The 22,809-nt window shown below is 38.6% G+C and overlaps 5 protein-coding genes across 6 annotated transcripts; all 5 read right to left on the minus strand.

Annotated features, from left to right (window-relative positions):
* Positions 1-333: 333 nt before the first annotated feature.
* Positions 334-1,013, minus strand: LOC124192435 (NADH dehydrogenase [ubiquinone] 1 beta subcomplex subunit 7-like). The gene is made up of 3 exons (XM_046585706.1): positions 834-1,013; positions 577-745; positions 334-520 (listed from the first exon to the last, which is right to left on the minus strand). Exons 1-3 carry the CDS (start codon positions 922-924, stop codon positions 436-438), a joined length of 345 nt encoding a protein of 114 aa, XP_046441662.1. The 5' UTR covers positions 925-1,013; the 3' UTR covers positions 334-435.
* Positions 834-3,584, minus strand: LOC124192433 (probable glutamate--tRNA ligase, mitochondrial). The gene is made up of 8 exons (XM_046585702.1): positions 3,210-3,584; positions 2,968-3,147; positions 2,658-2,908; positions 2,358-2,572; positions 2,045-2,270; positions 1,660-1,990; positions 1,377-1,531; positions 834-1,296 (listed from the first exon to the last, which is right to left on the minus strand). Exons 1-8 carry the CDS (start codon positions 3,292-3,294, stop codon positions 1,207-1,209), a joined length of 1,533 nt encoding a protein of 510 aa, XP_046441658.1. The 5' UTR covers positions 3,295-3,584; the 3' UTR covers positions 834-1,206.
* Positions 3,585-3,729: 145 nt separating this feature from the next.
* Positions 3,730-10,355, minus strand: LOC124192430 (indole-3-acetaldehyde oxidase-like). Of its 2 annotated transcripts, none has more exons than XM_046585700.1 (29): positions 10,267-10,355; positions 9,998-10,149; positions 9,394-9,478; positions 9,245-9,329; positions 9,093-9,182; positions 8,955-9,025; positions 8,696-8,861; positions 8,423-8,627; positions 8,134-8,357; positions 7,966-8,068; positions 7,643-7,899; positions 7,420-7,581; positions 7,177-7,342; positions 6,994-7,109; positions 6,829-6,930; positions 6,530-6,752; positions 6,266-6,455; positions 6,015-6,198; positions 5,755-5,950; positions 5,500-5,684; positions 5,258-5,437; positions 5,065-5,193; positions 4,866-4,996; positions 4,708-4,798; positions 4,499-4,618; positions 4,392-4,433; positions 4,230-4,326; positions 4,060-4,167; positions 3,730-3,944 (listed from the first exon to the last, which is right to left on the minus strand). In XM_046585700.1, exons 2-29 carry the CDS (start codon positions 10,050-10,052, stop codon positions 3,877-3,879), a joined length of 3,831 nt encoding a protein of 1,276 aa, XP_046441656.1. In that variant the 5' UTR covers positions 10,053-10,149; positions 10,267-10,355; the 3' UTR covers positions 3,730-3,876. The 2 variants fall into 2 exon arrangements, with proteins under 2 accessions (XP_046441656.1, XP_046441655.1); XM_046585699.1 differs by lacking the exon at positions 10,267-10,355 and adding an exon at positions 9,722-9,782 and having other exon boundaries at positions 9,998-10,104.
* Positions 10,283-16,867, minus strand: LOC124192431 (probable aldehyde oxidase 2). The gene is made up of 28 exons (XM_046585701.1): positions 16,698-16,867; positions 16,130-16,214; positions 15,956-16,040; positions 15,807-15,896; positions 15,656-15,726; positions 15,398-15,563; positions 15,125-15,329; positions 14,842-15,065; positions 14,676-14,778; positions 14,353-14,609; positions 14,125-14,292; positions 13,895-14,060; positions 13,710-13,825; positions 13,542-13,643; positions 13,248-13,470; positions 12,978-13,167; positions 12,719-12,902; positions 12,446-12,641; positions 12,177-12,361; positions 11,923-12,102; positions 11,726-11,854; positions 11,516-11,646; positions 11,361-11,451; positions 11,170-11,289; positions 11,041-11,082; positions 10,873-10,969; positions 10,695-10,802; positions 10,283-10,627 (listed from the first exon to the last, which is right to left on the minus strand). The coding sequence occupies exons 1-28, from the start codon at positions 16,750-16,752 to the stop codon at positions 10,557-10,559; spliced, it is 3,840 nt and encodes a 1,279-aa protein (XP_046441657.1). The 5' UTR covers positions 16,753-16,867; the 3' UTR covers positions 10,283-10,556.
* A 406-nt stretch (positions 16,868-17,273) lies between these two features.
* LOC124192429 (VWFA and cache domain-containing protein 1-like) lies at positions 17,274-22,743 on the minus strand. The gene is made up of 8 exons (XM_046585698.1): positions 21,957-22,743; positions 21,785-21,891; positions 20,978-21,724; positions 20,666-20,914; positions 20,439-20,591; positions 18,960-20,374; positions 18,581-18,898; positions 17,274-18,509 (listed from the first exon to the last, which is right to left on the minus strand). Exons 1-8 carry the CDS (start codon positions 22,484-22,486, stop codon positions 17,661-17,663), a joined length of 4,368 nt encoding a protein of 1,455 aa, XP_046441654.1. The 5' UTR covers positions 22,487-22,743; the 3' UTR covers positions 17,274-17,660.
* Between the last annotated feature and the right edge of the window lie 66 nt (positions 22,744-22,809).

A 22,809-nucleotide genomic window follows, 5' to 3' on the forward strand; every position in this document is an offset into this window, starting at 1 on the left:
TACTCAAACAAAGAAGGCAAGTGAATTAACTTCAAACTCTTTCAATTTTAAGGAGGACATTAATATAGTCAAATATAGTTGGCCTTTTTATCTTGTATACCACACTTTTTCCAATCAAAGATATTATGCCTTGGACCCTAATACAGTTTTGGATTTACTGTCATAACTCATAAAGCATCATTACTCAAAAATAAAAACATATTTTTTTTTGTTACAATGCATCAGTGCTGAAATGATCTGAATGACAATCAGAAAAACCTAAAAAATGTGACTTTTTCACCAAAATGAATCAAGCTGATTTTTGGTAAAAATGATAAGAGAATCCTTGTTGAATTGCTTTTTATCAGTTTTATTTACACTCTAAGTTTACCTGTTACAATTTGAAATCAGGCAAATTATGGATATTATTGAAATCTATTCCTTGTCCCTTCTTCATTACAAAAGTTCATGATGATTGTTTTTAGCAGCCCTTTCTTCCAGGCGGCGGTTTCTTTCAAATTCTTTCATTCGAATTAAATAACTTAAAAAAAAAAAACATTGTAATACAATTACTTAATAAAATATTTAAATACATACTCTTCATATTGGCAGTGAAGATACTCATGTTTTTCGTGATGGCACCTGTAAACCCAGGGGTACTTCTCACTTCGGCATCCCAAATATTTCATTAGATAATCAACACAATAGTCCCGTTTATCTAATGGAATTCTTGCCGATTCCATCTCTTCTAAGGTTGTTTTGATTTCTAAAAAAGATTAATAATATATACGGTAAAGTGAAGTCGTATGGTCAGTAAGGCAGTTTACAATGAATGATAAAACATTTAAAGTTACCTCGAGGTTTACGGCCGTTAGGAAACCCTTCCAATGGATCATGTTTATAATCGCTTCCATCTTCCAACGACTTTGCAGATACTGAACCCATTATTTTATCCGTTTATAAAATGAGAAAACAGAAATCGAACACAAGTTGCGTTCCGTAGCCAAGAAGCAGACTAGAAAAGAATGTCGGAGGCTCGGACAAAATACCCTCTGACGGAGAGTTTGAACATTACACGGTCCTAACCATTTTATTCGAAAATGGCTTATGATATAGGAACTGGAACAGTGGAACCCCTAGTTCAACTGATTTAAAACAGAATTTAAAAAAAAGAATCATACAATTGCGATCATAATGAAGCATGTGTATGTCTACAATTTTCGTTTTTCAAACAATCAAATTCAAACTGGAACCAAGTCGATTAGCGCAAATCTGAGGACCAAGAATTTCCATAACTTCACTGACTGGAGGTCCTTCCTAAAAAATAAATAGTAAAAAAATGTTGAAATTATTATTCGTTAAAATCCAAAATCAAAAGTTATTGAAAAGGAACATACTTTGAGGCCTGTCAAGGAAGATCGCATCAACTTCAGTACTTCTTTTAGTTTAAGGTTATATTCTGTGGCAATTTTCCCAAGCATAGTTGTTACTTCATTTTTTTGTATACGATCACGTTCGTTTAGCATCTGAATCACCCGAATAAGTACGTTTCCTAGAATATAATTTTTAAATAAAAATTAAAATTGGTTAAAGTAATCAACTAATCATTCATAAAGAAACTAGCGACGTAAATCGTTTTATAACATAAATTACTGCAATGCTAAAATAATAACAATTTACTTGCTGTAGAAGGATCTATTTTTGACACGATCGGACTTTCCTGGGAATTCCATAAGAATCCCATGCTTGAATCGGTTAGCTGATGCAGAAAATTAATTCGCCCTCCATTTGACGCCCAGTGAAGAATCTTCAACAAGCTGGCCTTTTCAACCATATCCTTGTCAAGGGAAGAATTTTTTATCTTATCGTGGATCAAACGAAACAATTCTTCACTCAATTTATCTATTTCTTCAGGATGATTGATGCGATTCTGTAGAGCCAATCGATTAAAATATTCCAATCGAGGCCCGTCCAATCTTCCTGAATGGGTTGTAACAATTCCTAAATTAAACTTCATTTAAAAGAATTACAAAAAAATTTAACAGAATAATTTGTCAATTAGTACCGCTTTTGCTAGCTCGGAGAGAGAGTGTAAATTCTTTTGGATGTCGATAGATGGGGAAAATCCCCCTCCAACTAAACAAAGTAGACCGATAATGGCCTCTGGATAGAAGCCTTGTTTTCTAAAATATTCCAGCCTGATATCATCTTGTCTCTTAGACAATTTCGTCCCATCTGGGTTCAATATTAATGGCAAATGAGCAAACGAGGGAGGTGTCCATCCAAATGCACTAATTAATAGAATAACTCATTAAAAAAATCGTACAACGGAACGAATAAGGTCCAATCAAGTAATAGTAAGTGAGGTTGATACATACTTGTATAGAAGGACGTGTTTAGCCGTTGAAACGAGCCATTCGGTCCCTCTTAATACATGAGTAATTCCCATTAGATGATCATCCACTACGTTAGCCAAATGATACGTAGGATACCCGTCTTGCTTCAAAATTACCGGGTCACCTTCATGCAGAACTGCACTACGATCAATGTTTCCATACACCAAGTCTTGTAGGGGTTCATCTAAAGGGCTTAGCTAACAAAGTCGAATAAGTTAATTTAAAAAGTGACATTCACGCCTACTTTTTCTCAAGTTTTAGCGGAGGAAAAAATTTCGGTACCTTAAATCGTACGCAAGATGCCATTCTTTGCTGTTTCTTTTCTTCTACTTGAGCGCTGGAAAGTTGTCGACAGCGATTATCATATCGAGGAATTGCTCCTTCTCTTAAAGCCTCTTTCTTCACAAATTCTAATCTCCTATCTGAACAAAAGCAATAGTAGGCATGTCCACTCTTTACTAATTCTTGAACAAATTTGCTGTACAAAGGCAATCTCTTAGATTGTGTGTAAGGGCCAAAACCACCATCTTTAACTAAAAGAAGAAAAATTTCATTAAAAAACTAGATTTTATTACAATAAGGGTGATTTTACTTGGACTTTCATCTGGTGATAGACCCATCCAATCTAAATCAGTCTCTAATTGAACAGCAGCCCCAGGTACTAAACGTTTTTGGTCTGTGTCTTCAATTCTCAAGATAAATTTACCACTATTAGCTTTGGCAAACAAAAAATTGTACAATGCAGTCCTCAGGCCTCCTAAATGTATATAGCCTAAACAAAACAAAGGTTTGTGAATGATCCCCAATAGTTCACAATATAGTCAATGAACTTACCAGTGGGACTAGGGGCAAATCTGACTCTGACACTACTTGAATGACAAGAAAGGTGAATGAATCGACGAAAAGGGTGAGAAAACATGTTATCAGGCGGTGGAGTAAATTATTTCGAACACAAGGTTCATAAATTCTAAATTATAGAATTTTTTTTCAAATTTCAAGAAGTCCTACAACATAAAAAAAAAACAACTTCGTATTTTTTTATTATTACTTCTGCTGCTACATTGCGTTGCCAGATATCACAAATTTTTATTTTGAGGTAGGAAATCTGAAATGCGGATGTGCGGATGCGGATGAACGATTTAAATATATGAAAATATGAAATGACGGAATTGCACAATGATCCAGCCTCATCCGGAAATAAAGTTGAATCAGAGTAATGGGTTCCACAGCATTAGCGTGCCTTATACAATGTTTTATTTATTGCCTTTAAAACAGATAATTAAAAAAAAAAAACACAATCGTACGCAGATGTTATTTAAAACAGTACAACTTATAGAAAGTTATTGTAAGCTGGTTCCTATTGAGCGCTTTATTACCCCTAAATCAACATGCATCACACTGTTTATTAAATATTTAAATTTTTTTTTACTTCAGTGCAGTAGCGTAGTTACGAAATGGGTTGCAATTGTAATGACAATAATTACTGTTTTACCTTACCGAATCAGAATAAAAACTTTGAAGGGTCGATTTTCATAAGTTTGTGGAGCGTATCAATGGTTGCCGGTCCATCTAATAAACAAACAATCTAATTTATGCAACTTTAACAAAGATGTTGAAACAGTTTCGCAAGTTCGTACATGTTTATTGTTTACGATATTTAAAAAATTTCTATTGATTATGTTACCCATTCGAAACCAGTCTGAATCACGACAATCGATTCGTGCTGCATTCACTGCATTGCGTAAGGCGAAGAAAACTGACACGGACATGCACAGTGGTGGCTCTCCTGTGGCTAAAAATAAGAATTGATTTGATAACAAAAAAAAATGTATTTATTTTTTTTTATTTTTTTACCTTTAGATCGTAATACACCAAAAGGATGGGCGGCATTTTTCAACATCGTGATGCGAAAATCCATTGGTATGTCATTATTCAAAGGAGGATAATAGTTCTAAATGCAAATTCATTACGTAAAAGGGACGCATAACAGTTTTAGCGTTTATAAAAAAGGCCTACCCAAGTTCCTCTACTTAATTTCTTCCCTGTGGTTGGATCATACTGCAAGGAAAAAATATTTGCGAATAAGAAGAAAAGAATATTAGTAAAACGTGTTCCATTATTACAATCATTTTCTCGCTCGTCCATAATCCTAGGCCCATTATAAAACCACCTTCGACTTGCCCAATATCCAACAAGGGATTTATACTGAGACCAGCATCTTCTAGAATGTCTACACGGCGAATCTAATATCAAACAGAAATATTTTATGAATATACTTGAATGACCAAATTTATTGTTTGTTTGTTTTCATGTCAATTTGCACTTCACCCACCATTTTCTCTCCCGTTAGGACGTCAATTTCAACTTCTGAAACGGTGGCTCCTCGAATAACGTACCCTGTAAGGTCGTCTTTAGGCGAATAACTGTAAATTAAAATAAGCAGCAATGATGCAGAATTTGGTCATAAATAACGGTTGTGGTTTTGCTTACAAATGGCGAGCAGTCAAGTCCACATTAGAGTTGTAACATTTCTCGACTAACACGTTCCAGTTATCGTCTTGAATCTTCTCTCTGATTGGCAGCATTTTTTTCTTTAATTTTTGACATGCTCGCATAGCAGCCTGTTGTATAATCAATAGGTTGATTAACCTAATGTTATATTATAATTAACGATGCAAAAATAAATTACGTAGCAATTCAGTTCACTAGTTTTGCTTCCTCCTGTGACGGATCCGTTCGTATTAGTCAAAGTGTTGGTTGGTTTGATGGAAACCAAAGAAATGTCAATACCCAGTTCTTTGGCTACCACTTGTGATACCTTTAAAGTTATAGGTAAAAATGTACAAGTCGTTTAAAAATATGACTGGAGTGTCTTTGATTACTTTAGTGTTGATGCCCTGGCCACACTCGATTCCGCCGTGAGAAACACTAACGGACCCATCGATGCGGTTAACTGCAACCAAGACGTTGTAACGATATGAAGAATAATACATTGGATAGACCATGGGAAGCAGATTTATTCCCCGTTTCTTCCATCTGTTATTGCAGTTAAATTCGTTCACCTAAACGTAACGATTTCTTTTCAAAATACTGATTCTATTAATATAAATTTTTGTATCATTACCTGACGATGTCTTTCATCGTAATTCGATGAGCAACGCACTTCACTAATTATGTGTTGAAGAGCGCTGAATTCATTTTCATCGGATCTATTTAAATTCTTCAATCGGAAATCAAGAGGGTCTTCCTTCCGGACATGCGCCAGATGCTCCATTAAATTTTCTATTATAGCAATACCTTGGATGGGACCTATTTAATTGGATAAAACAAATCAAAATCATATTGTGCTAGATACTTTATAAGTTACGCGTCTACACACCTGGTGCACGACAATGGGTATTGGAAGCCGTATCCGTTTTGGCTAAGAGGGGTGTGATCTTCCAACATTTTGATGCGTAACAGTTTTTTGCGAACGAAGCAGCTATGTACGCAGTTCCTTCATTGAAACTGCAGCCGCAGTCACTTATTATTTTCAAATCAACCGCCTGCAGAAGCCCATTCTTGTTGACTCCGGCCTTATTATAAAAGAAAATTACGGGTTGGCAAATTATATTCATACTTATTATCTTTAATGGTTACCTTATAGTGGCAATAATACGGAAGACGACCACCTGTTAACGCCATGTTGGTATCCAAATCTAAAGCTATTCGAACCGGTCTAGACAACTCCGATGCCGCAATTGCGCAAGCAACAGCCACAAGTGTGGAGCGGGATATTTTCCCACCGAAACCACCACCAAGTCTACGAGTTTGTACATTAACTCTGAAGTAATGATACAAGAAAAATATTATAATTGCTGAATCGAACTTTATAAAATATGTAATCCTACTGGGAATTTCGTAGATTAAGGCAATTCGCAACTGCACTTTGCACGGCTTCCTGATCTTGAGTGGCACAAAAAACGTCCATTCCGTCTTCGACTGGAACACACGCCGCAACCAGGGTTTCCATGTAAAAGTGATATTGACTGCCAATTTCAAATTCACCCTCGACTACAGTGTCAGACTGAGACAATCCGTCTTTCGGTAACGAGTGCCAACATTCATTATCTAATATCGCATCATATTGATTAAAGGAATAAAATGAAACACACCTTCAACGTCACCGACGTTCACCACCCGCCGCGATCCAGAGACGGAATGTTTCTGAATTCTCGTAGAATCTTTCAAAGCATCTTTGATTGTCAATACAGGCTTTTGGTGGTTCCTATAAGTCACCCGAACCAATTTGGCGGCTTCGATTGCTTGCTTTTGATTACGGGCGACTACTAATCCAAGAGACTGACCAGCGTACAACACTTTACCGGAGCAAAAAACCTAACAACGCAAAAAGATTATGGTTTAAATAAATCTTGAATATATAATAAGCATGACAGTAAATGAAATCTCGAACCTCTTCGTTATTGTCGCAGTTGAGGCCACTGTTAGCAAAGAAAAACACATTTCCGGTGTTAATATTTAAGGCATCAAAAAAAGCGATTACCCCATCTGATTTCTGCAAATAAAAATAAAAAGATTGAAAATAAAACAACTCTAACCTGTATCTAAATTTTAGTACTAGTGCTAAAGTTGCATCCACTTTATCCAGTAAACAATTTGCTGCAGTGCTCAAAACGAACGCCCCATAAAGTTCATCCACACGTATCGGAATGTCATCAATGTATTTGGCTTCACCTAAAGTAAATAAGGAATAGTATCAATTCGAACACAAATAATGTTAAGTCTAGAAAAAGAAATCTACCTGAGCATTGCGCCCTTGCTTCAACTTTGATGGTTGGTTGATTCACAGGCCATTCCTTTGAATCAATGTCATAGTCCTGCTTGCCGCTCATAATTTTACGTTCCAAATTCAGAGCGCCAGATCGAAATTCAGGTGCTGCTTTATCTCCAAAGATTGTCAACACAAACTGAAAATAAATCAACATATTTTAATTAGACTTTGGGACTTTTGGAATTTAATTTAAAATTTTTTTTCAAACCATACCTTGTAAAAAAGTCCTTGTGCTACGGTCTTCAAATAGTCACTGTCCGGATTCAACAAATGCTCTTCAGGACAAAGTTCTTGATCCAATACCTTCTGCGCATTTTGAAACGTCACATCTAAGAATTTATCGGCCAAGAAATTCTCCGTCTCGGTCACATGTATCTGCGAAAATTTTTCGTTAATTGACGAAAGACTTCAAAAAACACAAATTTTTAAAACTAACCAGCGAAGAACGAATCCCTCCAAAGATAATTGTAGGTTTCCCTACAATGCGAATATTCTCTTGGCGTGAAATTTTCGCACAAAATCCAGCGTTTATGTATGCATGCGCATTACATGAACGAGGCATAATTTTGAAAGTTTTGATAATGTGATCCGTTGATAATGGAGGAAGTGTCACATTTAAAATGATTTGGCCGTTCATGTCCGTCTCAAGGAATTGTTCCAATGTTAGTTGCTGAGTTTCTCTTTTGCAGCTTACTAAAATACAAAAGAGCGACTGTTAGTGCTAGAAACGTAGAAACACGAAAAATTAATCTAGTTTACTAATGGTGATTTTCGCTCCTATAGTTGCAAGAACGATGAATAAGTCAGAGGGAAATTCACGATGTCCGTGTTTCATCATCAAATTCCCCGCAATACTTCCTGCCTTTTAATAAAATACTTTTAATGATTAACTTCAGAAACGAGCAAAAAGGTCAAATAGCTTCATACATTACGAACTGGAACGCTGCCAATTTTCTCTATGTGTTCGGCAAGATTCACTGCGTACCAATAGTCCGGATTCGTGGATCCAATAGAGGATAAAGTCTCTTGCATGACAGTTAAATTTATTCCGCCACCAAATATTAGCGGGGAATCTTTTGAAATCTGATACAAATCTCCAATTTGGTTTATGTCCACGTAAACGTCATACGGTCCGTCCTCTTTGTACACACCTGCAAATCATGTAATTGATGACTGCAAAGTTGTTATACTCGTTACTCACATAGAAAATGTTTACCAGTTCCAGTGTTTCCCGCAACAAGACGATATTTCACTTTCCCGCCAAAAGAACTTAGAAGCTCCATCAGCTGTTCCAGCGATTCTGGTCGATACCAATTTCCCATTTTGAATATTTCTCCGTCAACCACTTTGGCAAGTCGGTTGCTTTCACAAAGTCCTTGGCAAGCGGAACCCGTTTTTGGACAAATTGCATTCCCCAAATCCTAATAATATAATCAGAAAGTCTTTACAGTTAAATCAATATCAGAGAAGAAAGAAATCTGTTTGTTACCTCCAAATCAACACACCGGGATTTGAGTTCTGGAGGCGCATCTTTAGCAAATGTCTTGAACGCATCCATAATGGGACGATAACCGGTGCAACGGCAGATATTCCCGCCCAAAGAAGATTCGATTTCCTTCATAGTCACTCCAGCTCCGCTATTTTTCTGCAGCAAACTAAATTCGAGTAAAAAGATTTTGAAACAGTTGTAAAATAGAACGTTTTTAACTGTGATGGAAAAAACGATTTAATTCAAATGAAACTTTTACCTGTACATGGACATGACCATTCCAGGAGAGCAATAGCCGCACTGACTTCCATTCATATCCGCCAATTGAGACTTCATTAAAGATGTTTCATTATTAATTTGTGTCGCCGATTCATTAAACAAATAAAACATCTCATACCTGAACTGGATGATAGCCATCTTTTTTGCTTCCAATTCCTTCAACTGTGGTGATCTCGCTGCCATGGCAAGACAGCAAAGGCAGCAAGCACTGAATATGTAGAGTGAAATGTGAATATCATTATCATATGAAATCTGCTACGGAATATTTACCGAATGGACAGCACGGCTCTCTTTTTTATTCGTTAGGATATTGATGGCTGAAAAACCAACAACACACAATCCACAACCCCCCTCTCTAAATAATAACCCCGTTATATGAACAAGATAATTAATGCAGAAATGTAAAAGTATCATGTTACTTGCACATCCATTTGGTTCCAGTCAGTAGAGCCGTTTGTCGCAGAAAATCAACTAATTTTGTATCGGCATTTAAATTGCAATCGACTATAAGGTAAAAGAGAACATATAATCATTATTTCATAATCAGTAATCTACATAATGCATATTCATGTTTAAAAACCAACAAATTTGGAATCAGACGGAATTTTTTTTTGTCATGAATATCTTTATATAAGTGTCTGTTCAAACTTTCTAGTCGTTGGGATCATGTCAATTATTCACACGCTGCCATATCAGTTATCTTGATTTGTGAGATCAGTAAATGCAAGATAGAAAACAATCACATACCTAGCAGTATTCGATTCGCTTCCCTCTTTACAAAAAGAACGGGAGTATTCAAAATATGGTCCTATAGGTTACATAAGGATAACATATTGAAAATTCCACAGCATGACAAGAAAGGTTAGATCTCAGACGATTAGAAGTTGAGGATGTGTCAATCACATGTGAATATATGATGATGACGACTGATAGCTCTCTAACGTTTAACATTGACGTATTTATCAATGCAACTAAATCCGCATTGAATAATACGGAACAATTATTAAAAAGATAAATACATACCTGTATGTAGTCTGCCATTGACGGTGAATTCGATGCTTCCGCTTGAAAAATTCATTTCAATTTCAAAGCGGTACGATCGGACTCTTTCTGCAGCTTACAGCTTTCACTCTTCCACAATAAGAATATGACGATGTGCGCACAAATAACATTATCTGTAAAGGTGATAGCATTGAGCACTGATTGGTATTAGTCAGTGCGTCACTCTGCATAGCAACACAACGCTGAAGGCCTAACCAAGTTTTATCATCAATACAATGGCAATGGTTTACCTTTTTTTTAATGAACTGCTTTTGAGGAGTACATATGTTTTGAAGTGAAAGTTATTGGCAGCAGCTATATGAAGATAAAATAACCACATTTTATGCGAGAATATGCAAAGAATTAATTCAAAAAATCTAGTTTTCACCCAAGCTAATAACACTTATGAAAGTATAACTAAATGCCAACAGCTTGGGGAAAAAACGCTAACAGGAACTACAAAAAGAAACTTTTTGTAATATTTGCACTTGTAAAGATAAAAGAGAAAGTGCGCTTTATAAGGGACCTTTCTCTTTTTTGTTCACCGGAATAAATACTGTGCGGAATTAGTCAACATCATTTTATGAAGTTTGTCGATAGTTGCAGGACCATCTAAATGAAAAGAGATACAAATGATGAAGCTTTCTATCTACAAGTAATAACCGCAACGGAAACATACCCATTCGATACCATCCTGGATTGCCTGCATCACTTCGAGCAGCATCAACCGCGCTGCGCAAAGCGAAAAGCACCGAGACGGACATGCATAACGGAGGCTCACCGGTAGCTTTTAAGAAATAATGTGCCCTCCTCCTTATTACATTAACCTGAAGTGTTTAAATTCAAGTTACTAATACCTTTAGAACGTAAAATTCCGTTTGGATGGGCCGCATTCTTCAGCATTGTGATACGGAAATCCATTGGTATGTCACTATTCACTGGAGGCTTGTAATTCTGGAAGAAAGTGCAACAGTTAATAAACGAAATTGATAATTAATTATGATTATGTCGTAAATTCCACATACCCAAGTTCCACGGCTTAATTTCTGTCCAGTATTGGGATCGTACTGAAATGTCGTAAAATTTTGAATGAGTATTTTATTTTTAATTTAACAGATTATTTTTGTCAACGAAGAATTAACTGCATAACATACCGTAATCTTTTCGCTAGTCCAAAGTCCAACTCCCATAACAAATGCTCCTTCTATTTGTCCAATATCAATAAGTGGGCTTAAGCTTTGTCCAGCATCTTCTAGAATGTCTACTCGACGAAGCTAAACAGAGAATCATTAAAACTCAGTTTCGAAGGCTAGCAGGAAAAATAAAATTGTGATGGTATACGAACCAGTTTTTCTCCTGTCAAAACGTCAATTTCCACCTCTGAAACGGTAGCTCCATGAATGATGTATCCTTTAACTTTGTCATCCGACGTATAGCTGTAAGAATTTAAATGAAGAATAAGTTTTAACGTGGTATAATCACGATCTTAAAATATCCTACTAATGGCGAGCAGTTAAATCGATATTAGAGTTGAAACACTGTTCAACGAGTTCATTCCAGCTAGCATCCGGCAATTTTTCTTTTATGGGTAGCATTCTGTTCTTTAAATCCTGACACGCTTTCATGGCAGCCTAATAAATGGGGCCAATAATTCCGGTCGTCACAACAACATACAATTCTGCGCATAAGTGTTTCCAATGTTTAACTTACATAGCAATTCATTTCGCTTGTCACACTTCCTCCAGTAACAGATCCATTAGTATTGGTTAATGTATTAGTTGGCTTCACAGAAATCAACGAGATATCAATGCCCAGTTCTCTTGCTACCACTTGCGTAACCTAACAAACGTTTTTTTTTTATTAATTCAATATGCTATTCGATAATGAATTGTTTTTTAATGTCTTACTTTAGTGTTGATGCCTTGACCACATTCAATGCCACCATGAGACACTGCAACAGATCCGCCTTCGTGGTGAATAGCTACCAGCACATTGTATCGAAACGGAAAAGATTCCACAGGGTAGACCATAGGAAGCAAATTAATTCCGCGCTTTTTCCATCGATTGTTTGCGTTGAATTCTTTGATCTGTTCCCATACACATTTTCATCGTAAAATATAACACGAACCAAATATATATCAACCGAAATAGCTTTCTTTACCTCTCCAAGACGTTTGTCAAATTCGGATGAGCGCCGTACTTCATCAATAATTTTTCGCATAGAATTGGCCTCTTCATTTCCGCTCGTATTCAGATTTTTCAAACGGAATTCAAGAGGATCCTCTTGGCGGAATTTCGCCAAATGCTCAATTAAATTTTCAATTATTGCAATTCCTTGTGTGGTTCCTTCAAAATAAAATACAGTCATGATTATGTTAAAAAGTTAATCAAAAATACAATTCAACGTCAACAATCTAAATAATTTCTGACCTGGAGCACGACAGTAAGTGTTGGATGGCGTATCTGTTTTCGCCAAAAGCGGAGTAAACTTCCAGGATTTTGCGGCGTAACAATTTTTCGCGAAAGAAGCAGCGAAAAAAGCCGTGCCCTCATTGAAATTTCCACCGCAATCGCTAACTATTTTCATATCCACAGCTTGTATAACCCCATCCTTGTCGGTTCCAGCCTATAAAGTAAATGAACAAGAAGCTGATTTACTGACCCGATCAATTAATATCAGCACGAACATTTTCCTAATTTTACCTTATATTGGCAATAGTAAGGAAGGCGCCCTCCAACGAGCGCCATGTTAGAATCCAAATCCAACGAAATTCGAACAGGTTTAGAAAGTTCATACGCAGCTATAGCACAAGCAGTGGCAACAAGTGTGGAGCGCGAAATTTTGCCGCCATACGAGCCACCTAATCGTCGAGTTTCCACATTCACTCTGAAAATTCGGATGGTTATCAACGTCGCATATTACGTTAAAGATGAGCGATAAAAACCTTAATGCTACACTTACTGGGCCTTGTGGAGTTTCAGGCAACGAGCGACAGCGTTTTGCACTGCATCTTGGTCTTGAGTCGAACAATAAATATTCATGCCATCTTCGACTGGAATGCACACTGCAACCAGGGTCTCCATATAAAAGTGATACTGAGTACCGATTTCAAATTCACCTTCGATCACCGTTTCAGACAAAGAGAAACCTTCTATAAAGACGGAAGAGTAAACGATAAGTAACGATAATCAGTCGTAATCAATTAAAAGTTTAAAAATCATTGAATACTACCTTGAACGTCACCAGCGTCGAAAACATTTGGTGGTCCAAAAGCAGCATGAATCGTAGTTCTCTCTGGATCCTTCATGGCTTCCTTAATTGTCAAAACAGGTTTTTGATGGCCTTTGTAAGTAATTCGGACCAATTTAGCCGCACGTGCTGCTATACTTTGTGAGCTGGCTACAATTAACCCAAGGGATTGACCAGCATACAACACTTTACCAGAACAGAATACCTATTGAAAACAAACATTAAAAAATTTTATTCCACGGAAAACATTTCGGGTGTTGGTGATTTTGATTATACCTCCTCGTTATTTTGACTATCAAATGCTCCTTGGGCAAACACAAACAAGTTGCCTGTCTTAATGCTTTTCGCTTCAAGAAAAGCAACAACACCATCTATTTTCTACAAATACGATTTAAAAGGTTATTCTTGTAAAAAAATTCAAATAATAAAAAACTGCTAAATTACCAGTGCGTCTGAGGCGTCTATTTGATCAATGTAACAATTAGCTACGGTACTCAAAACAAAAACTCCAAAGAGTTCATCACTGCAAACTGGGATATCGTCAATATACTTGGCTTCACCTAGACAAGAATTTTATGTTTACGAAAAGTTATCGATCAAACATTTAGGGAAATTTACTAAGATAGTACCTGAGCATTGCGCCCTTGCTTCAACTTTGATGGTTGGTTGATTCACAGGCCATTCCTTTGAATCAATGTCATAGTCCTGCTTGCCGCTCATAATTTTACGTTCCAAATTCAGAGCGCCAGACCGAAATTCAGGTGCTGCTTTATCTCCAATGATAGTCAACACAAACTGAAAATAAATCAGCACCTTTTGATTAAACTTTTGTAGTTTAATTTGATGTTTCAAACCATACCTTGTAAAAAAGTCCTTGTGCTACGGTCTTCAGATAGTCACTGTCCGGATTCAACAAATGCTCTTCAGGACACAGTTCTTGATCGAACACCTTCAGCGCATTTTGAAACGTCATTTCATCATCTAAGAATTTATCGGCCAAGAAATTCTCCGTCTCGATTGCATGTACCTGCGAAAATTTATCATTAAATTACGAATGATTTTTAAAACGTTGATTGTAAAAACTAACCAGTGAAGTACGAATTCCTCCAAAGATAATTGTAGGTTTCCCTACGATACAAATATTCTCTTGGCGGGAAATTTTCGCACAAAATCCAGCGTTAATGTATGCATGCGCATTACATGAACGAGGCATAATTTTGAAAGTTTTGATAATGTGATCCGTTGATAATGGAGGAAGTGTCACATTTAAAATGATTTGGCCGTTCATGTCCGTCTCAAGGAATTGTTCTAATGTTAGTTGCTGAATTTCTCTTTTGCAGCTTACTAAAATATAAAGTACCAACTGTTAGTGCTAGAAACGGAGAAACACGGAAAATGAATCTAATTTACTGATGGTGATTTTCGCCCCTACAGTTTCAAGAACGATGAATAAGTCAGAGGGAAATTCACGATGTCCGTGTTTCATCATCAAATTCCCCGCAATACTTCCTGCCTATCAAAGAATACATTTCTGATTAACCTCAAGAACAAGCAAAAAGGTCAAATGGCTTCATACATTACGAACTGGAACGCTGCCAATTTTCTCTATGTGTTCGGCAAGAGTCACTGCGTACCAATAGTCCGGATTCGTGGATCCGATAGAGGATAAAGTCTCTTGCATAACAGTTAAGTTGATTCCACCACCAATTATTAGCGGGGATTCTTTTGAAACCTGATACAAATCTCCAATTCGGTTGATGTCCACGTAAACGTCATACGGTCCGTCCTCTTTGTACACACCTGCAAATCATGATAACTGCTAAGTTTTTATACTCCTTACTCACATAGAAAATGTTTACCAGTTCCAGTGTTTCCCGCAACAAGACGATATTTCACTTCCCTGCCAAAAGAACTTAGAAGCTCCATCAGCTGTTCCAGCGATTCTGGTCGATACCAATTTCCCATTTTGAATATTTCTCCGTCAACCACTTTGGCAAGTCCGTTGCTTTCACAAAGTCCTTGGCAAGCGGAACCCGTTTTTGGACAAATTGCATTCCCCAAATCCTAGTAATATAATCAGAAAGTCTTTACAGTTTAATCAATATCAGAGAAGAAAGAAATCTGTTTGTTACCTCCAAATCAACACACCGGGATTTGAGTTCTGGAGGCGCATCTTTAGCAAATGTCTTGAACGCGTCCATAATGGGACGATAACCGGTGCAACGGCAGATATTCCCGCCCAAAGAAGATTCGATTTCCTTCATAGTCACTCCAGCTCCGCTATTTTTTTGCAGCAAACTAAATTCAATAAAAAGATTTGGAAACATTTGTAAAATAGAACGTTTTTAACTGTGATGGAAAAAGCGATTTAATTCAAATGAAACTTTTACCTGTACATGGACATGACCATTCCAGGAGAGCAATAGCCGCACTGACTTCCATTCATATCCGCTAATTGAGACTTAATTCCAGATGTTTTAAAAAAGGTTTGAAATTGAATTGACTCCATTAATGCATAAATTAAATAAAAGAGGCTCACACCTGAACTGGATGATATCCATCTTTCTTATTTCCAATTCCTTCAACTGTGGTAATTTCGCTGCCATGGCAAGACAGCAAAGGCAGCAAGCACTAGTAAGATAATAACAAATGATTATATGAGAATCAACGAGTCATTCTTGTCTTATTACTGAGTTCACAGCTCGACATTGCTTGTTTCCGGTTAGCGGATCGTTGTTTGACAAAGTGACAACACAAGCACCACAACCTCCTTCCCTACATGCAAGAAATCAAGTTCTATTTCATAGTTCTATTTAAAAATGAGTTAACATTAAAAGGTAACCGCCTTCATAATATTATATAACCTGCACATCCATTTGGTTCCAGTTAATACAGCCTTTCGCCGAAGAAAATCGACTAATTTTGTATCAGCGTCCACATCCCGATTGACTGAAAGCACACAGGAAAGAGGAAATGATAAGGCAAGACATTGTTTCTATAGCAAATATCAATTATTTTAAGTTGTGTTTTGTTGACTATTTGTGAGGGCTGAACATTTCATTCTACTGTTTTGAGTTAACATTTTGTAGGTGGCAATACATCAAATCATAAGATGACATAAAAAAATGAAGTTTCACATCACATTCATGAAATGGCTTAAGTGAAATTTAAAGACATTTTTAATTTTTTTTGCACCTGCCAGTACCAGGTTACTTTTATGCGTGACATCACTGTTGTACGGTCTGCCGTGACACGACACATATTAATTCAAACTGAAGGCATCTCAGAGATAACCCAAGTGTGAGACTTTGAGTCCAGCACGACACAACCAATCCGAATGATACGGTGAAATTGACCAAAACACAATCTCTACTAGACTCCAGACATAGCCAGCCAGCCTAGCAACAGTTAGGAATGCAAAATGGACAGTACCTGAAAATTTCTTGCCGTTGATGGTGAAATCAATACTTGTAGAAATGTCCTTCATTGCGGTTGATTTGCACTTTTTATTTCTTTGATACAGTCTCAATGACAAAACTTAACTAGACGTCAAGTCAGAGCCACATGGAAATTACGACTGATAATAATAACAAAGCCACCATGCGGTGAAAGAAGAATCGCGATATCAACGCCCCAAGTGGTGAAATTCGGACATTTCCATTAGGACAGTTTGCAAAATTTGAAAATACTTGCGAAAAGGGAGGGAAAGGATTAAAATACGAACGATTAGTTATGGTTATTACGTAGGTGTTAACTGTTATGTGTTTCATTCACCCAAAGGTTCAATCACTTCAATGCATACGTATATTAAGATTAAACTATCCAAAGATTACGGCACTAATAAGTTCGATAATGGCGTGGTTTTGATTATGTTTTGAAATAAAATTTTTCCTTGACTATACCATTCCTCCTTCATGACTATACTAATTTAGAATGCATTATTAGCATACTCGATCAAATAAAAAACCTTCCTTATTACTAAACTAAATTTGAGTAAAAATAATCGAATTCAATTTCGGATTTACAATTTATTTGTTCACAAAATGAGGGTTGAGCTGCTTGGATAAGAATTAAGAAAAAAAAAGCACAACGATGATTGATTGCATCAAGTTCAAGGCACTGAGGTCAGAAGACGCACACATTATCGGTACGATATTTTTCAGAGGGGACAATTAAAAAAAAATAATACTGGTTTAACAATAGTCCCAACTCTTTTTCTCGAAAACATGCAAATTGATTGGCAAACTTCACACGAACGAAAAATAGCATTCAGTCAAAAGATAAAAACAAGAGAGTTTGGAAGAGCTCGAAAAGTGAAAACACGCGAAAGGGCGGATCAAAAATCCATGGCACATTTGAATAAAATATCAGCTGCCTCGTTACAAACGGGAAGCGTTATGTTGTATCGACCATATGAACGGTGACAGGTACTATGAGCTGGTTAAGGCTAGAATCGGGTAAAACGGTCATACCCAATGAATCGTTTAACATTCGGATGGGAGGTGACGTGTGCAAATCCATAAGCTCTCTTGGCCCTTTCTCATTTCTCTCGGCCTCTAATTCGTCGGCCGATTCGAGCAGAGTGCCGGGTGACACAATTCGTTGGTTGGCAGCTCGAACGGGATGATAGACTGGTCCGAGAGGAGACGAAGCCCGCGAAGAAAATGAGCCTGTTGATACCGAGCGAGCCGTCGGGCGATATCGATCCCGCCCTACGAGTAGCGGTTCAACATATGAGGCCGTATGTTCGGAATCTTCATGCATATCATGCGTCATAGTTGAATAGCCATGGTCTGAATCGCCACCGGCTGGGCGTCGGTATCCTGTGTTGACGCGATAGGGGGAAACGATTGCGACATTGTCGAGACCAACACCACCTGCCAGACTAAATTCATGGGTCACAACGGCCGTTGTCTCATCTACATCTGGTTCAATATCGTCGTGTTCGTCCATGTCGTTGTCTAATTGAGTCATTCGCAGACCAGCACCTGATCCCGATCCGTAACCTCCGCTACCAGCGCCGTGATGACGACGGCGAGTTTGTTGGCGGTAACAATAGACGGAAAGGGCGACAAAGCAGAAGAAAGCCAACACTCCTCCGGCCACTGGACCAACCGGTAGCGATTTGAACGAAGAATTTATATCCGCCGTTGAGACGCCACCATGATTAGATTCATCAGCATATGGAGAAGCTCCGCGAAGAACTCCGCCGTAACATTTGTAGTGTTGAGTACAGAAAGGAATCTATAAAATTTTAACACAATTTGAAATAAGAAATACAATATTGACAACAAATGTTTGAAAAAAAGGGCTACCTGGAGAAGCGATTGAGAATCAGAGTCCCTGACGCACCACTCACATCCAACTACACCAAAGCATTCTTTTTCAGAAAGACGTCCCTCACAATCTGGCGCCAGGCAAGACGGCAAAAGATCAACATCGCGTGATCGAGAAGAAGGAGGTGGCGGTGGTGACGAGGACATCTCCGATGCTGGACAGTTTGGTAAGCCTTCAGCTTCCGATTGAGCCGAATCCGACATATTAATGCACGTATCCAATTCCAATGGACACTCGCACGGACACTCGCATTCACTTTGTTCCATTCGATGGCAGTTCAAACATAGTCGATCCACCTAATACAAAATAACGAATTTAATATTTTGTGTTAATCTATTTTAAAAAAGTTATTATTACCGTTGAGCAAGGGCAGAAAGCGGTAGCCGATTCACAGGTTTGATTGACAACACCAACAAACAAGTTTGTTCCCTGGATAGCTACGATCTGATATCGAATGCAGTGCTCTCCGTGAACTAGGTTTGTTAAAACGGGAACTGGCATATCTGGAGTTCCACTACGGTCTACCCACTGGTCATTAAGCGTTAAATTTAGTTGGTAAAATCGTTGAACGGTTCGATCTGGATAGCTGGAACAGGCTTTCTTCAGGACGAAACGGTCGTGGTTAAGCAAATCGGACGCCACCAAAGGTTCGTGATGTGTCAAATGCTGCTGTTCTACGTTGGCTTGTCCTCCCTGTGTTGAAGGATCCAACAAGTTGGGATGGACGAGTAGGTAACCACGCTCATCCATTATAAAACAGCGGACACTTGAGCCCCTGACTTGGCCAGTACGGTCGGGGCAAAAGGGTAGAGTGGCCCAAAGCATCCGGTGCATGTAGGACAGTGTCAAATCGGCACCGACAACTGCTACAACGCCGTCCGTGGAACTGTGATGACCGGATGGTTTTCCCTCATAAATAGTGTGGCTTATTGAGACGACGAAACCAGAACCAGACGGATCCAAGGAAGGTCCAGTAACAACAATTTTTCCCGGAAATTCGACGGCCTTTTGATACCAAGGACGACGTAGTGGATCAAAGGAAGCTGGCCGAACAGTGGCTGGATATTCAATCATCACACCACTAGTAGCTGTAGCTGCATAACGCCGAAGGACAAACTGCCTTAGTAGAGAATGCCCAAACTGCGATCTCCAGAAAGGAACAAGCTGTGCCAAGGCTCCGACATCTGAACGAACTGCCGAGCGCAACCCAGGGTTGGCTATCAACTTGGTCTTATCACTTAGGAATGCCATAAATGATTGGATAACTACAGGCGACGGTTCAGCCCAAGATTCAAATTGGAAAGAAGACAGATGTGCGGCAGGTGAAAGAAAAAGGGATCCGGCCGTCAAAGTAGAATGTTGGCGAAAGTAGCGACACAGATCAACTTTGCTTGGGCTAGAGACAACGTCCAGTCGGTGGTAAACTAAGTCAGGCAGTGAGGTGGGTGGCACTCGGCGTAAGACTTGAACGTCGGATCCAGCCTTATCATGTCGTGTTACGATGCAGGCGATATAAGGAGTAGATCCCACTCGCTCCCAAGTGTATACAAGCGTCGTACTCTTGACTTCATCATCGTCGTCACCGTTCTGTTCCGTGGTATCAGTGGAGTTGGATACAAAAGATACTTTTCCTGTTCCCGAAGTGGAGGTGAGCATTTGCCTTCGAATAGCTGCAAATCCAGTGCGTGATTCCAAGAAACCGATGTCCGTGGCGATCGTCTCTTCAGAGACCGTGTTTGGTCGAGCTAATGATGGATGCATCAATACCGTCCCTACAAAGATGCAAAGTTATAATTTATCTTTCTATTATGCAAGTAAACAATCAAATATCGTTACCAATCGAATCAATCAGAAAAACGTAGCTCCGGCCTCCTGGAACATTATAATATGTGAAGTCCTCGACTAGATCGGCCAAATGTATGTCTAGACCGACAGCTCCCACCAGTAAATCCAAATGGAAACAAGGTTGCGTTAGACTAATGACTAATCCTGCAAGATGGTAAAGAATACGGGGTTATGACATATGAATAATTGGTATCAATTCAATTCCGATTACTGTTTACCTTTCCCAATTGAATCCCAGTAAGGTGGAGAATATGTGATAGTTGCCTGGTGCACAGCTGAAGAATTTAGAAGAACAGATAGATAGTCTCCGACGGTGGATGAAAGCCCGCGAGTTGAGTTGATTGCCAATGCTTGTCCCCGCATAATAGGAAGCCTTTCGAGAGCGGCAAAGGAAACGTTGTAGCGCGAATAATTTTGCATAGCCACGTCTTGGAGAAACGCTTTCTCGTACATTATTGGTTTTCCATCTGATAAAACAAGAAACAATTAAATTTCTACTCAATTTAAAATGTCGAGACTTTCATTTTTACCATCAATTAGAGCGTATGTATTGATCACCAATCGGCCCTGGAGACAGAGTTGGCCAAGTGCAATCAGCTCTAAAACTTGTCGAGGCTCAGCAAGCGAAGACAAAAGGCCACGACTGATGTACACCAACAAAACTGGATTTGAGCTGGCAGTGGGGCAATCGCCCATCGAGTAAGGGAGTGCATGGCCACATGACTGATTGCCTGGTGCACAACCGCTCACTGACGCTTGAAAACCGGCTCCCGCATCGTTTCCGCTCATCAGCATGCCTTGTCTGGCCATATCAAGGGCTTGTTGGAAACCCAGGCTGTGATTGGCAGGTGCTTTAGCTTTAGTCAAACTGTCGATGAATCGGTTCAGTTTGAATTTCGTCTGGCGACTGGCTCGTGTCATTCCACGCGTGAAACAGTCACCGACGCCGGCATAGTGAAGCTCGTCGGAGAGAGCTATCAATCCAATGTGGTCCTTATCCGACAAGCTTGTGACGATATATTTTCCAATGGCTTTTGCGATGGATAGTTGATTTGGACTTAGCGCACTTCCATGGTCAATTACCATGACAACAAATTTAGGTTCTGGGTAGACTGAGGAAAGATACAAGTTCCTTCGGCGCAAAAGGTCGCCGGCTTTGTTGCATCCAGTAGACTTGCTATCAATGCGATGAGCTGGATATTCACTGAGCCCACCATCTGCACTAAGGAAGTACTGCCACTTGATGGAAGAAGTTGCTTTCAAATTGTTGGCAAAAACTGCAAAACAAATTCACAATTATTTTAAATGTAATATTTTTTATGCATGAAACTGTTTACCATCAGTCAGATTATGTCCAGGGGAAAAACTGAGGGGCTTGTGGTTTGGTACCGACACATCACAAGATAGTTCTTCAGAAACCAGAGTTCCAAAATGGCTATCATACCTTCACAGCAATGTATAAATAAAATGTAGAGCACTTCAAAAAATGTATTGAAAATATTTATTTACCTTAGCATTCCATCTGGAAGTTCACAACAAGGTGCAGGAGTGCTTAAAGGCCTGTGTAAGTGATGCCAAAAGAGTTCCTCAATGGCAATTCTACTACTGTTCACTAAAGAAGAATAGTGAGACAGTTTACGCTGAATACGATCACTGAGATCTTTCACTCTGGACGAGTCATCTTTCTCCAATAAACCAAACGGAAGGGAGTCATATATAGTTTGAAGATTTGTGACCCCCAACTCTTCGTTGCTGACTGTGCGCATGAAAGATGTAAGCATCTGAGACCCTTCATCCAAATAGAATCCTTTGATGGGTTCAATTTCTTCCTCTTCAGCCAAACCAGCACCCATCCACCTGTTTGGGTTCCTGAGTTCTTTTTTGACAGAAGTTCTGTCACGATCATCAGCTGCCACATCTCCTCCAGAAGAAATTTTTGGAGACTCTGCAGCCAAGAAAAGGCAAGACATATCCAACAGCAACAGAAGCGTTATCAGAAGGCATTGCCGCAAGCGATAGGCCTTTGACCAAGCCGCCATGATGTTTAGATTTTGGCTTTGTTTAGGCGGCCGCCAGTCCCTTGATCTCGAAATTCTTCTCAATTAGAGGTTGATGAAAAAAAATCCGCACAGTAACGAATGCAGCATTCTCACTTGTGTTTCAAAACACCATATGCAATTCGGTCTTTTAAAGAGGCTCGCGTAAATTCAAAAATTCCACAAACACAAACCTAGAAAAGAAAAAAAAGGCCACCAGGCATAGAGTTGACACAGATGAAAGCGTTGTCAGACTGTCTAATGTAAATAAATTTTAAAAATTTAGAGTTCTATTGAAATGTTTTTGAAAATTTGTCATAAAAAAT

This window comes from Daphnia pulex, chromosome 4, assembly GCF_021134715.1.
Source record: "Daphnia pulex isolate KAP4 chromosome 4, ASM2113471v1".
NCBI lineage: Eukaryota > Metazoa > Arthropoda > Branchiopoda > Diplostraca > Daphniidae > Daphnia > Daphnia pulex.